This window comes from Malassezia sympodialis, genomic scaffold (genome assembly GCF_000349305.1).
Source record: "Malassezia sympodialis ATCC 42132 genomic scaffold, msy_sf_10, whole genome shotgun sequence".
Classification (NCBI taxonomy): domain Eukaryota; kingdom Fungi; phylum Basidiomycota; class Malasseziomycetes; order Malasseziales; family Malasseziaceae; genus Malassezia; species Malassezia sympodialis.
In genome coordinates, this window is record NW_017387808.1 from 60,914 (window position 1) to 73,603 (window position 12,690).

At 56.2% G+C, this 12,690-nt stretch overlaps 5 protein-coding genes and 1 pseudogene across 6 annotated transcripts; 2 read left to right on the plus strand and 4 right to left on the minus strand.

The window, feature by feature from the left end:
* Window positions 1-76: 76 nt before the first annotated feature.
* MSY001_2184 (uncharacterized protein) lies at window positions 77-2,482 on the plus strand (the record flags this gene model as incomplete). The annotated part of the gene is made up of 1 exon (XM_018884022.1): window positions 77-2,482. One exon carries the CDS (start codon window positions 77-79, stop codon window positions 2,480-2,482), a length of 2,406 nt encoding a protein of 801 aa, XP_018740723.1.
* Window positions 2,483-2,507: 25 nt separating this feature from the next.
* On the minus strand, window positions 2,508-3,953 carry MSY001_2185 (uncharacterized protein; the record flags this gene model as incomplete). The annotated part of the gene is made up of 1 exon (XM_018884023.1): window positions 2,508-3,953. The coding sequence occupies one exon, from the start codon at window positions 3,951-3,953 to the stop codon at window positions 2,508-2,510; it is 1,446 nt and encodes a 481-aa protein (XP_018740724.1).
* Window positions 3,954-4,056: 103 nt separating this feature from the next.
* MSY001_2186 (uncharacterized protein) lies at window positions 4,057-5,030 on the plus strand (the record flags this gene model as incomplete). Its single annotated transcript, XM_018884024.1, has 2 exons — window positions 4,057-4,567; window positions 4,654-5,030. 2 exons carry the CDS (start codon window positions 4,057-4,059, stop codon window positions 5,028-5,030), a joined length of 888 nt encoding a protein of 295 aa, XP_018740725.1.
* Window positions 5,017-9,535, minus strand: MSY001_2187 (uncharacterized protein; the record flags this gene model as incomplete). The annotated part of the gene is made up of 2 exons (XM_018884025.1): window positions 5,017-9,392; window positions 9,418-9,535. 2 exons carry the CDS (start codon window positions 9,533-9,535, stop codon window positions 5,017-5,019), a joined length of 4,494 nt encoding a protein of 1,497 aa, XP_018740726.1.
* Window positions 9,536-9,715: 180 nt separating this feature from the next.
* On the minus strand, window positions 9,716-11,105 carry MSY001_2188 (uncharacterized protein; the record flags this gene model as incomplete). Its single annotated transcript, XM_018884026.1, has 2 exons — window positions 9,716-10,169; window positions 10,246-11,105. The coding sequence occupies 2 exons, from the start codon at window positions 11,103-11,105 to the stop codon at window positions 9,716-9,718; spliced, it is 1,314 nt and encodes a 437-aa protein (XP_018740727.1).
* Window positions 11,106-11,473: 368 nt separating this feature from the next.
* On the minus strand, window positions 11,474-12,380 carry MSY001_2189 (annotated as a pseudogene). The gene is given in 3 exon segments: window positions 11,474-12,106; window positions 12,202-12,328; window positions 12,337-12,380. Coding segments are annotated over 3 exon segments (804 nt in total).
* Window positions 12,381-12,690: the final 310 nt, after the last annotated feature.

Sequence of the window (12,690 nt, forward strand, 5' to 3'; positions counted from 1 at the left end):
GATTGGCATTATCGTCGCAAGTGCGTGTCTCGCCCGCCAGTGCGATTTTGCCAAACATTGTTCAGGCCTCCTCGTAATGCAAGGTGGAGTCGGCCCGAATCTTTCACAAGACGCGGGCCGCGATGTGGCGTCGCCGCTTCGGCGCTCAGCGCGGCTGAGCGGTGCCTTGTATCAGCGAAACGGCACTCCTAGCCAGACGTCTGCACCGGTGGGGTCCACGAGTCACTCGGGGCGTCGACGCACGCGGGGCGCCAAGTCGGATGTTATGGATGCCTCTGCATGGTCTTCGTCCCTCTATACAGCGCGTAACCCTTCGCAAGTGAGCAGTTATTATCTTCGACCGCAGGAGGATGGCAAAGATGGTGCCAATGAGTCTGTGTCCGTTGGCGAGTTTCCAGGGCTCGGCTCACTTCTCCGAGGTTCACAGCGGCCACCAGAGACGCCTAAATCGTTTTACAAGGGACCATCGCACTCAGCAGGACCATACACTCATGACTATTCGGAAGAAGACCGGTTCATGGAGCAGGTCGAGTCAGATTGGAGGCAGCGAGCTGATGCGGGCACATCAATGCCAGATACGCCTGCAGATGCGAACCTTGCTGATGCGGATGACTCAGTGTTTGTACCGCAACAAACACCCAGTGTGCCTGGGTTGTTCCGCTCAGTGCACCGGCCCTCTACGGGTGCACCACATGAGACTGGGAGTCCAACTGACGAAGCTTCGCGACGTGCGCGCTTCTTTGCATCACCGCATTCAAGTGAAATGTTGCCGAGGCGTAGGGTATCTAAGCGGTTCCTGCTTGTGGTGGCGCTACTCGGCTTGGCTCTTTTTGCGCTTTTCATTCTGCGCCGCGGCCGCCTCCATGGTGCACCCTCGCCTCTCGTGAGCGAGCCATGGACCGCAAACGCTTCTCAGAACGATGTGCACCAGCGCATTTCTGCGCTTGAAAAAGCGCTGAACAAGGTGTGGCAATCGCTAAGCGATACGGCCACCGAGACCCGCCGTGTACAGGAGACCTTTTCGGAGCGCCTTTCGTCTCTGGAACGTCGCAGTGTGTTTAAGCAAACACTGCAGGGTCTTGAGGACGACGTAAAGGCGTTGAGGAAAGCACAGGAAGACCGAATCTTGGTGTGGCAGTCAGAGAAGCAGCGCTTAGACGATATGTACCGTCGCCTCGTGACCCTAGAGCGCGGCTCCAAAGGCAGCCGTGCTGGTGGCGGGGTTATGTCGGCGGAGGGACTGCAGGAGCAGATTTCGGATGTGGCGCGCAAGCTGCAGCAAGTGGAACGCCAGGCGCGCGAGGCCGAGATGGCTGCAAGCGAAGCCAAGCGTACACTAGCTCCCCTAAAACAACTATTACCGGAGCATTTGCCTGTGCGCTACGATGTACACTCACGGAAACTGCTTGTCGACCCTGCTTTTTGGCAAGAGCTTAAGAAGCGCCTACCCAAGGCGTCTCATGCGCAGGAGTCCGTTTCATGGACCGAGTTTGTGAGCGAGCACCGTGCCGATTTAGACACTGCTTTGGAAGAGGTGATCCGTCGCCAAGTGGACAGTGGTTTACTGCTTGATCGAGCCTCGTTCATGCAACTCATGGAGGCAGAATTGGCCCGTGCAAAGGTCGATCTCAGCGCGCGCTTCAATGAGCATATGCAAGACCTGCAGAACGATGTACTGGCTAAGGTGCGGCAGCAGCAGGCTATGTATGAGCGCAGTGGCTCCTGGGAGCGGCCGGCCGCCCAGGACGATACGGATGTGGGCCACGTTCGGCGTCTCATCGATGCGGCGCTCGCCAAGTTTGCGGCAGATCACATTGCGCGTCCGGACTATGCGCAGTACTCGTCTGGCGGTCGTGTGATCCCCACACTTACAAGTCCGACGCATGAGCTGCAGCTGCCTGGTCGCCGCGTCGATGGTCTGACGTCGATGCTGTCGTACCTGTTACCCCTGCCAATGCGCTCGGGCGCCCACGACACGCACACTCTTCGTGGCCGCATGCCTGTGGTGGCGCTCCATCACGATATCTCGCCGGGCATGTGTTGGCCTTTTTCAGGCACGCACGGGCAACTGGGGATTCAACTTGTGCGCCGGATTCGGCCGACGGCCGTGACAATCGATCATGTACCTACTTCGCTCGCCCTGGATGGGCAGGCGTCGGCGCCCCGCGACATGGAGGTGTGGGGCGTGGCGGACTCGCCGACAGACCAAGAGGCTCTTTCGCGGTGGCGGCTTACGCCCGCGGCCCGTGCAGCGAGTGAGGAGCCGTCACCTGTGCCGCCATCGTCTGCACATGTGTTTCTGGGTTCGTTTGTGTACGATGCGGCTGGGCCGCCTATCCAGACGTTTCCGCTTAGCCACACTGCAAGTGCCGCACTGCCTTTGGGGTTCCGCGTGGTGCAAGTGAATGTGCTAAGCAACTATGGCATGCGCGACTATACATGCTTGTACCGTGTCCGAGTGCATGGCGATCCGGTGGCGTAACCATCTGCTGTATCATTATAGTACATTAATAGCCTTCCAAGTCCAGGGCTTCCAGCACAAGGCTGGCACCATTGGCATCCAAGTCGTCTTCGTCATCCACTTCATCGTCAATGTCGTCAATGTCGTCCACCGAGTCATCCGCCTCAGGCGCCGGTGTGGCAGATTCAGAGACGCGTGGGGCCCATGGACGAGGCAAGCCTGAGCCTAGATAAGCGTGCGCATCAAGGCCGAGCGGAGGGATATCGTCGATGCGGCGGTTGCGCCACTCGGGCTGTGCCGCATCGTAAGGCATGGCCAGCGGCGTACGCTCATCGTATGGCAAGTCCGTCGTATGCATTAGCTCTGATTCGGCGAGCGAACGGACCGCGCGTGTGCCCTGCCCATCCAGCGCAGAGAGTGGCGGCACATCACCTTGCATGTTTGACGGCCGTGCGCGCGGCGTGCGAAGTTCCTGGTCGTCCATGGTTGTCGTAGGCGGGCTACGCGAATAGTTCACGGCTGGATCGCCCGGATCTGTGCTCTCCCACCGGAGGCGCGAAGTGCGGATCCGCACGAGGTCGTGATCCGAATAGCGGCGCGACACGTTGTGAACGCTAGGAGACGGGGCCCGTGAGTCTGGGTGGCCGCCTTGCCCGTCTGAGCTGTCGGAGATGGAGAGCGAAGTGGGTGTATGCGATCGCGAATGGGAGACGAGGCTCCATACCGCGCCAAAGCGTGCTTGCTGGGCAGCAATGTAACTTTCGCTGCGCTCAAACTGGATGCGCAGCGTCGGATGCAGCACGGTCGGCCGCTTTTCGTTCCAGTTGTCGTGCGGGCTCAGTGGCACATGCAGCGAGGGCCAGAGCCACACAGGGATGCGGTCACGCTGGGGAAGCAGCACGTCCTCTGTCTGGCCATACCGCTCCACAAACTGAACCAGGTGTTTAGGCGCGGCCTCGATTGTGCCCGAGTAGCGGCCTGCAGCAGCGTTGACGCCGCGCGTAAGCTCTTCACCTAGGGCTGCGCTACTCCAGCCTTGGATCTTGCGCAGGCACGCCACCAGCGTCGACGTGACTTCGACACCGTCAAGGCAGTGCACGTATAGTGGCAGATTCTCGCGGTTCAGTACCTCCATGAGCGCACGCGCAGCGCCTTCGTGCGTGAGACCACCTGTCTCTTCCTTGGGCTTTTCGGTGCGTACGTGGATAATGTGCACACCGGCACCGCCATTCTGCGCTCGCGCCCAGGTGGAAACAACTGGATCGCTATCAATGGGTTTGGGTGTCAGCGACACAATGGTTCGAAGATGCAGCGTCTCGAGAAACGGCAGGTTCCGGTGCTTGGGATACGCGCCGCGGTACAGGCATTCGGAGAACGACGTAATACGCGACGAAGTGCCCATACTCGAGCCCGAATCGCTCGAATCGGGCATGCTCTGAGGAAAGGCCACGATGCCGAACCGCATCGGCGGCGAGAGCGGCCCACGCGTCATGGCACGCCCTGCTGCTACGCCTCGGCGATGCCCGCCGTAGCGCCGTGCATGTCACGTGGCCACCGCGACTTTGTGTTGGTCTGCGTCTGCCTCGTCCTGAGCGATGGCGTACGTGCGGGGCACACAAGCGCCCATGGACCTCACTGAGCCCGGGCCACGCCAACGTGCGTTGTGTACACTTACAGCAGCTTCCATATTTGATGCGCCGATGGACACCGCGACCCCCGATGCATCGCTGATGGATCTGGATCCCGACTCGCCGGCGGTAGAGCCGCCGTCATCTGCGCCGCCCGTCACCATGCTTGGCGCGCCACCGCCGGCAGAACGGAGTATACAGCCTGCACCGGCGATCCAGGAAGTCGGCTCGGATGGCGGCCATCTGATGCTGCGACCGGCGCCAGGTTCGCCGCATGTGCGCGCGCCCGAACCTAGTGAGCCAGTGCCGTTGCCCAAGCGCACTGCCCCTAGCGTACTTGAGCGTCCAGAGCTTCTGCTCACATACGCGCAGGTACTCTTCAATGCCAGTATCATATTTGTGTTTCTGTACCTGCTCTTCAGCCTAGTGTGGACGATCCAACGCGACGTCTCGCAGAAGGTGCGCGAATACGAGCTCGGTACGTTGACGGGACTGACGCAGACTACCTGGGTGAGATTGCATCGTGCTCGTCCGCTTATGCTCAGAACCGTTGCGGTACCGAAGCGCAAGCACCTGCGCTGTCGGAGCTGTGCGAGTCATGGAAACGGTGCTCTGCACGCGATCCCACCGTGGTGGGACGCGCACGCGTTACGGCAGAGACGTTTGCCGAGATCCTCAACGGCTTTGTGGATGCCGTCAGCTGGAAGACAATGCTATTTTCGCTACTTACTCTCTCGATTGTGGTTGGCGCGACCAACTCGACCCTCTCCTTTTTCCGTGTAAATGCGCGGCACGCGCATGAAGCTCCGCTGCCCGAGGCAGCATATGCATCGGCGTATCCTCCCTACGCGCTACCGCCCGATTGGGACGGTCGTGCGCCGCTGCGCCGACGTGTTCATGACGAGTCTGCCACTATACCCTATCGCGCTAACGAGTCTTAGAGGGGGTATCGCGTGCGGCCGCCCGCTCCTGGCGGCGGCGCACATGGAAAGCGTGCTTGGCGCGGCGCGCCGCCTTGGCGCGCGCGAGCTGTGCTGCGGTGAATGACATGCTGGCCCGCTCGCGCTCACGCGCAAACTGCGCCTGCAGCTCACGTTCATGAGCCTTGTAGGCCGCATGCCATTCGCCTACGCGCTCAAGGCCGCCGCTCGGCACCAGCCCATTTGCTTCGGCATCAATGAGGCGCTTTATCTCCTGGATCTCGTCCCAGCGCTGCAGGCGCTTTAGGCGCGCACGCCGTCGCCACTGGATCATCATAGTCATGTGGATAGGCTGCGTCGGTTTGTAGCGCAGCATTGGCTTGTTGTACAGCGTGGGGGGAAGCAGTGCACCAGAGGGGAACGATGGGCGTGCCGGTCCGCTCGGCCCTTTGGGACGGCGCATCGGTGCGCGGCATATGGGCTTCGGTATCCGACCGGCTGCATGCACTGGGCGCCCAGGCAGAAGTGCCTCGAGCGCCAAGAGGACGGCCATCGGGCGCTCGGGCCGCGTCGCAGCCGATGTGCTATACGCACGTCGCGGCGCACGTGGTGGCGGAGCCGGTCGCAGTAGGCGGCGGCGGCGGCGATCAAGCGTGCGAATCTCGTCGATCTCGGTAGATGCTTGCGCCTGCAGGAAGAGCAAGCCTGCCTCACCGGTGCACCTGTGCATTGCAGTAGACGGCACATACGGTGGATGAAGTGGGTCGGGCTGGGGCGTGGTGCCAGGCACGCGCGCTGTGTCGTCTAGTTCGTCGAGGCGCGGCATGGGCCGCGCGTCGCGGAAGAGCGAGCCTTGCGTGCGAGCAAGAATCGCATGAATGTCGAAAGACTCGCCCGCGGGGATAGGCTCGGGTTGCGACGGCGTTACACATGGGTCGTCGACCTCCTTGCGCAGCACATGGTCGATATCAACCGCGGCAAAGAATGCGCACGATTCCGGCAAGTCGTCCATATTGAGCTTGAAGGCGAACATGGCACGCGTCCACAGGTTGGCAATTTGCAGGGCCAATGCCGTGCGGTCTTTGTCTGACTCGCGCGCAAGGTACCGCACTTCGTCGTGGACGCTCAGCATGAAGCGTGCGTCAATATCGTACGTCGTGCATAAATGCTGCATTGCGGCGATTAACAGATGCAAGTAATCGACACCGCTAGACTGAACGACCCAGTTGATGCGGCTCGGCATAAAGTCCTGGCGCTCGGCGCCGCTGTCTTTGGGCAGGTACTGCTTCGACAGCGCAGCTGTGATCCCACAATCGAGCGCGGGTGTCTTGGGATGATCACTTGTGGCAATCTCTTCGAGCTTGTTGAACACGAAACTCTCAGTGCCGCCGAACCAAAACTTACGCCCAAAGAGGCCCGTACCCCGAGTAGACTGCCCTTTAGTAGCCGCATACAGCTGCTTGGCGCGTCGTGCCGCCTCGTCCATGGGCATACTGGGATTCGCCTTGAGGAGTAACTGCATTGCATGCCGGATGCCCGCACCGTAGATGCGACTGTAGTTGAACACTTTGGCTTGGTTACGGCCTGTACCAAGGATCGACGCCGTCTTGCTGTGCAGGTCTGTGCCCTGCGACTTGGAGCCCTCGAGTGTCATCCACCCAATCGCCGTCGCACCATGGATACCAAACTGGGCGTCGCCCATCACGCTGCATATCCACAACTCTTCACTGTCGACATCCGCGCCGACGATAGCCCACCCAGGCGGCGCCTTGACCATCGACTTGAGCTCACTGCCAATCCGGTTCTTCTTGGCATTCGACGCGGTCAGCCACGTCCGCTCAATGGCCCGTCGCGTCACCGTGCCCATGGAAATGACCTGTGGCAATATCATGCCGCGTGGCACTGCGTCGGCGTAGCCCATATCTACTCCGCCGCTCTTGTCCCACACGACAAACTGCCGCTCAATTCGGTCGCGAGCACTGATCCAGTAGCTGCACTGAGCATTCATGTCCAGGGCACCTTTCGCCGCCGAGGCCGCCTGCTCACTGGGATGTAGGCTATGCAGGCGCCCATTCTCAAAGTATGGCAAAAAGTGCTTGCTAAACGGATGGCCCACGTTACTCGCGTCACCATTCGCATGCGGTAGTTTGTAGAAGATGCCGGCGCGCAGGTGCGTGTCGGCCTCGTGCTCAAACTCTAGAGCCACTTTGTTGGGCAAGGGCGCTGCCGCGCGAAAGACCCAGCCATGCTGCCGACTTCGATATACAGGTGCACCATCCCATGCAATTTTCAGTAGCAGAGGCGCAATTTTCGCACGGATCGTGATCTCCACATCCTTTCGCGAAGCATCATACAGGTCCCAGTACCATTTGGGCCACCAGGGCGCACGTTCCGTGGGGTCCAGATACGGCACATCCGTCCAGTCGAGCTGCTGCAGACTTGGCTCCTCGCCCGGCCCCTCGTCGCGCACTTGCCTGGCAAGTTCCCGCAGTTGCGCGTCAATCTCCTGGCGGTCACCGCCCTGTTGGATCGCAGCGAGAATCTGCTCACCAAGGGGTCCAGCCGCGCTGGTGACCGTGTGCTTTTTCAACATAGCCTGGCTTAGCGGCGAGCTTGGAAGCGGCGTCTGCGTGTCCTGCCAATACCATCTGTTTCCCTCGCCGAGGAGCACTGGTTCGCCATTGCAGCGCAGCTGCAGCAGCTGTGCTACAAGGCGATTACGTGTAGTGAGTAGCGTCTTGCCATGCGCGATGCGGTCGCGCCACCACGCGGGCACATAACGCGACGGTTCCCAAGCCTTAGGCTTTTTTGGCGTCCAGTCGAGCTGGCTGTACCATGGATCTGTCTCCCACCAGCGGTCGGTCGGTGCGTCCTGGTCGATGGCCTCAATGCCACTCTGCATCAACCGGTGCACCATGTCTTTTAAAGTCGAAACAACCTGCGCATTCATCTCATCAAACTTGGCACTCGCTCGTTCCAAGTAGGCCATCCAACTTGCGTCCACTGGTAAGAATGTGCTTCCCAGTTCCAATACACCGGCAAGGGTCACTGGGTGTGGGCAGCTACGCGTGAAGGCGGGCCAGACCTTGGAAAACACAGCAGATGTAGTAGCCACATCGGTTGCACAGTAGGCCAATAAGGATGGAAGTTGCTCCCAAATCTTCTCACGGCTAGTACCGTCAACAAACACATCACGCTGGTGCTTCTCAAGGTGGATGTCACAGTGCAGCGCCGCGACATCGGCAAGAGAGTTTTTCGACGTCACGTCTTGCCACAGGACCTGGCTATGATCATCGTCGTTTCCCAACATAGGGCTCGTTTCACCGATAGACGTGTCAAGTAAAGCCACATTCTCATGTAGACACTCTCTCAGTTCCTCAGGCAAGCCTCCCAGCTCATTCATGGTAATGGCAGCCAACGCATCCTCGTCAAATTCACCTTTGTGAAGCAGCTGGCGGATCTGGCCGCGGGTATCATCCTCCATTCTCTGAGCCACAAGAAGCTTGTTGAGACGTCGCGTAGTTCGCCTCCGAGCATGTTCCGCCCATGCAGCACGCTGAGGAGACGATATGCCACTCGTGGCGACGTGCAGACTCATCGTATCCAGCCAGCGGATCGATGTCTGGTGCAGCGTGTATTCATCTAACACAGCTGCTCGGTCAAAGCCGGCATTGTGACAGATGACGAGCCGAGGCGGCGCGGTACCATCGCGAGGGCCCAGGGGAATGAGATGCTGCTTTGATGTATGTCTCGGGCCATCTTGAGCTAGCCATGGGCTAATCCAAGTGTACCACGCGTGCTCTCCCACAGCAGCAGCCATGACAGGATACGGGCTCTCTTTCACCATGACTTCCACGTCAAACACAAGCGTGGAATCCTCCACGTCAGGGTACGGTACCGAGATGGGATCAGCCAGCCCCACAATAGCGCCTTCCTTTGATCTCAAAAAGGAATACTTACTCCAGCCTGACTGGCTGGAAAAGACACTGGACCGAAGAGGCACATCATTCCGAAGTGACTCGTCGAGCGCCAACCAACTTTCCGACGACCAGTCGAACGAGTTCTCTTCTCTCTGCTCAGCAGGTGGTGGTGGTATTTGTAGCTGAGAGAAGCGCTCGGCATAATCGAGCCACGGCTGCGCGGCGCGTCGGCCAATAGTCCAGAAATGCTCGCCCAAGTCACCGCCTTGCAAAGGCGGGAGCTGGAACGTAGTGGGGGAAGGTCGAGTCGCCTTTGAGGGCTCTAATCCATGCCTGTGTAAGTGTTCTCTGCACACATCCAAAGACACAGGGTCGGTTGGTAGACAGTCAGTGCGACTAGGAGGAAACAGCTGGCGATGGAGCGAACGTTCCAGCAGTTGAACGCCCACAGGATTGCATGGTGCTGGTGTTACATGATCAAAACGTACCATTTATATTGGAATCCGTGCGTTCGTTATTTGCCACACTCGAAAAGCAACGAGAAAACGAGGCGTAGCTTGCCAAGGACGCCGAGCCAAGGCCTGTAGTGCTGTTGCATCGGCGCATACGCACACACACACTTCCCATATACACAGGACTCTTGTATCGAGAATTCAGAGCCTGCCATACATGATTATATGACACCCGGGCCGCACAGAGCAGGCGGCCAAGGGTCACGTTCATGCGAGCACAAGGTGGATTGCACTAAAAGCCAGGGTATCTATGACACTTTAGATCGGGCTTCGTTCAAGACTTGTGTCGCCCGATCGAGTCCAGCAAACTGCCTTTCTCAAATGGCACCTCGAGACTTTCGCTCGGAACAAGTTTGGATGCTTCGGAGGAAGGCAATGAAGGGCGGGTTGCAAATTTCATCGATTTTGACCTCTGAAGTTCAGCATTCCGACGCAATGACTGACCGCGACGGACATGCACAGCTGGGTCCTCGGCACGTTCGATTGATTTGGCCATGATGAATAAATCTGGTCTCTCTTGCTTTAACACATAGGATCGGGCACGTAGAATGGCACTGACCCAGTCCGCGTGCGCCGATACGTCTGATTGGCAAATATATACAATAGCTTGGGCCCGGGAGAATTGATGCCGAAGAGCGAATCCAAACTCTTTGGGCATAGAAATTTTTTGAGCATTCACCAGATACAAATCCGACTCCATCATCGTACAAATACGACCTTCTGGCTTACTCTGCAGGTGAGAAAAATGTACATACCTTTGCGTCCTTCGCAATAAAAAGTGAATGCTCTCGAAGTTCGAGCCACTTTTTACACCATTTCCCTTGTTCGAGCCGGATCGAAACAGGACCACACAGCACACTGGAAAAAGGAGGAATAGAATCAGTTCGGAGTAAATCAGGTCGGTTGTATAGCTTAATTAAGAAAAAGCCGGCGTCGCGCCCTCTTGCACGAACGATATCATCAATGCGCTCGTACTCACGCAGCGGTCGCTCTAAACCCCATTCTGGAATCACATCATATAACACCCATTCATCAAATGTGTTTTTGAGAGACGATATGCCATTCTGAACTAATGCTTGGTGTAACACGGTTATGACCGTGGCATTTTCGACCATAGGTACCATCGTGTACTTCTGCACATTCTGAAGAAAAACACGCAATGGTGGAACACTAGAGAATGAATTGGGCACGATGCGCGTAGCTGACAGATGTGACATCGCCATCGTGACATCTCGCATTTGTGTTTCTGTTCCGGTTTTGTCTGTTAGTATCTTTGTACCATGAACATCCGTAGATGGCGAGGCAATATGCGAATCGGCCAATTTCCATTGCGATTCCATTTTTCTAACATGTGTAGCTGATCTTTGAAGAGAACGTAACTTCCCCAACGGCACATCGACTGTTGCATCTGAGGAGGGAGGGTGGGTTGAAGCATTATTGTACGATAGCTTAGGTACATATATCTGCGGGTTGTTTCGCCGACGATGTGGTATTGAGCGGCTTCTCTGCGGTGCAACATTGATTTTCTTTGGTGAAGCTTTACCCTCTAGAATTTTCAGTGTTTTGTCGCTTTGCGCTTGCTTCTCCTGCTGAATGATACGTTCATGTGCAGCGCAAATATCCAGCGATGCACGAGAGCCGAGGGGCACGTCATCTTCATTCATACTGGTGGGCCTGGGTTGTGTGGAAACCCGAGAAGATAGGATGGGTTGTGCAAGGGTAGAGTAGTACATTTCATCGTCAGATGGCACCCCATAAACATCTTCGTCGTCCAATTCAGGTCCAGGTACAAAGGAATCATCAGGTTGATCCATATTCAATGGTGTGTTCGTAAGCGGAACATTTTCATTGTCTGTGAGCAGTTGCAGGACGGGTGCAGCGCGACCCCGCTGCATAGGTGGATTTATCGTGCTACAATGTGTGACTGAATATAAATAAGACATCGCACGCTCAATGTGGAGACAAACACCCCAGGCGCGGCACAAATGGTTGGCCAAATCTAGCATTTGTATGGCTACTGGATTCGCATGTCTTACAAGTGGTGGGGATAATTAGACTCAATCCTGCGTCGCTCAGGTGCATACTTAATGAACTGATACAGGACGATGAAGTCGAGGAATATGGTGCCCACACTGCCCATGATCCAACTCATATTTTCAACCAAGTAGGGCCAAGACATATCCTTAAGCAGTATAGAGAGGACATAAGTTGCATTACCAGCCAAAGCAAAGATAAAGAGAGCCAGACTTAGGCCTGCACACTTCGTGTGACGGTTTTTGAAAATTTGGGGAATACGCGAAGTCAAATACAGAACAGCGCTCAGCCACCCCAGAAGCTGAGCATCCCAACGCAGATGCCAGACTTGCTGCGTGGAATTTTTAAAAGTCCATAGCATTTTGGCGGCAGAGATCGATGTCGTATAGGTATCAGCAGCAAAGTAGGCGACAACGCCAACAATGATAACAAACAGCGTTGTGAAAACATACTTGATAAAGGCGACTTGGTGAGGTGTCAAGTAGTCTAGTAAATCCTCAAACTTTTCCGCAAGACGGACAGGTATGTGCGATATGATATACACAGAAGAAGTCTGGTTGCTTACAAGAGGCGTGCTCTCTGTCACAGCCTCTGAATTTTCCTGAACGAGCGGCTGTCCATCCTTGTAATACTTCCCGTAATACCACCATTGCCAAATCAATACTAAGTCACAGATACAATAGTAAAGAGCTAAATTGATCAAAATGTTAAGCATCGAAAACGTACCATTGTAAGCAACACCCCTTGAAGTAATCCGCCAAGAAGGTTAAACGCATCACCACCAAGCCAGATGAGGATGAACCAAATCGACAGACCCTCAGTCGATTTTAGAGCATAATTTTCTTGGATTTGACTGAACACAGGAAACGCCTAGGCAAAAAACAAGCAAATCCAAGAAGGAGCATAATTTCAATACAGAAAGCGGCTGGTGTTAGCAGTCCATTCTATCCCAAGCACTCACGGTGAGTAGACAATTACCCAGCATGCAATTCTGAATCGGCCAAAAATAATTATTCGAGTTAATCCATGTCCCAAACCATTTAGACTGTACGTACGAAACCCTAGCAATGTAAGTCATTTCTATAAAATCAAACTTACCATCCCATCACAAAAGACCAACGGTCCGACACTGTGATGGCGCCACCAGCCGCCTGCATAGCTTCATCCATATTCAGCTACCGTTAAGATCTTCGATCTCAAATTCAATATTTCAGA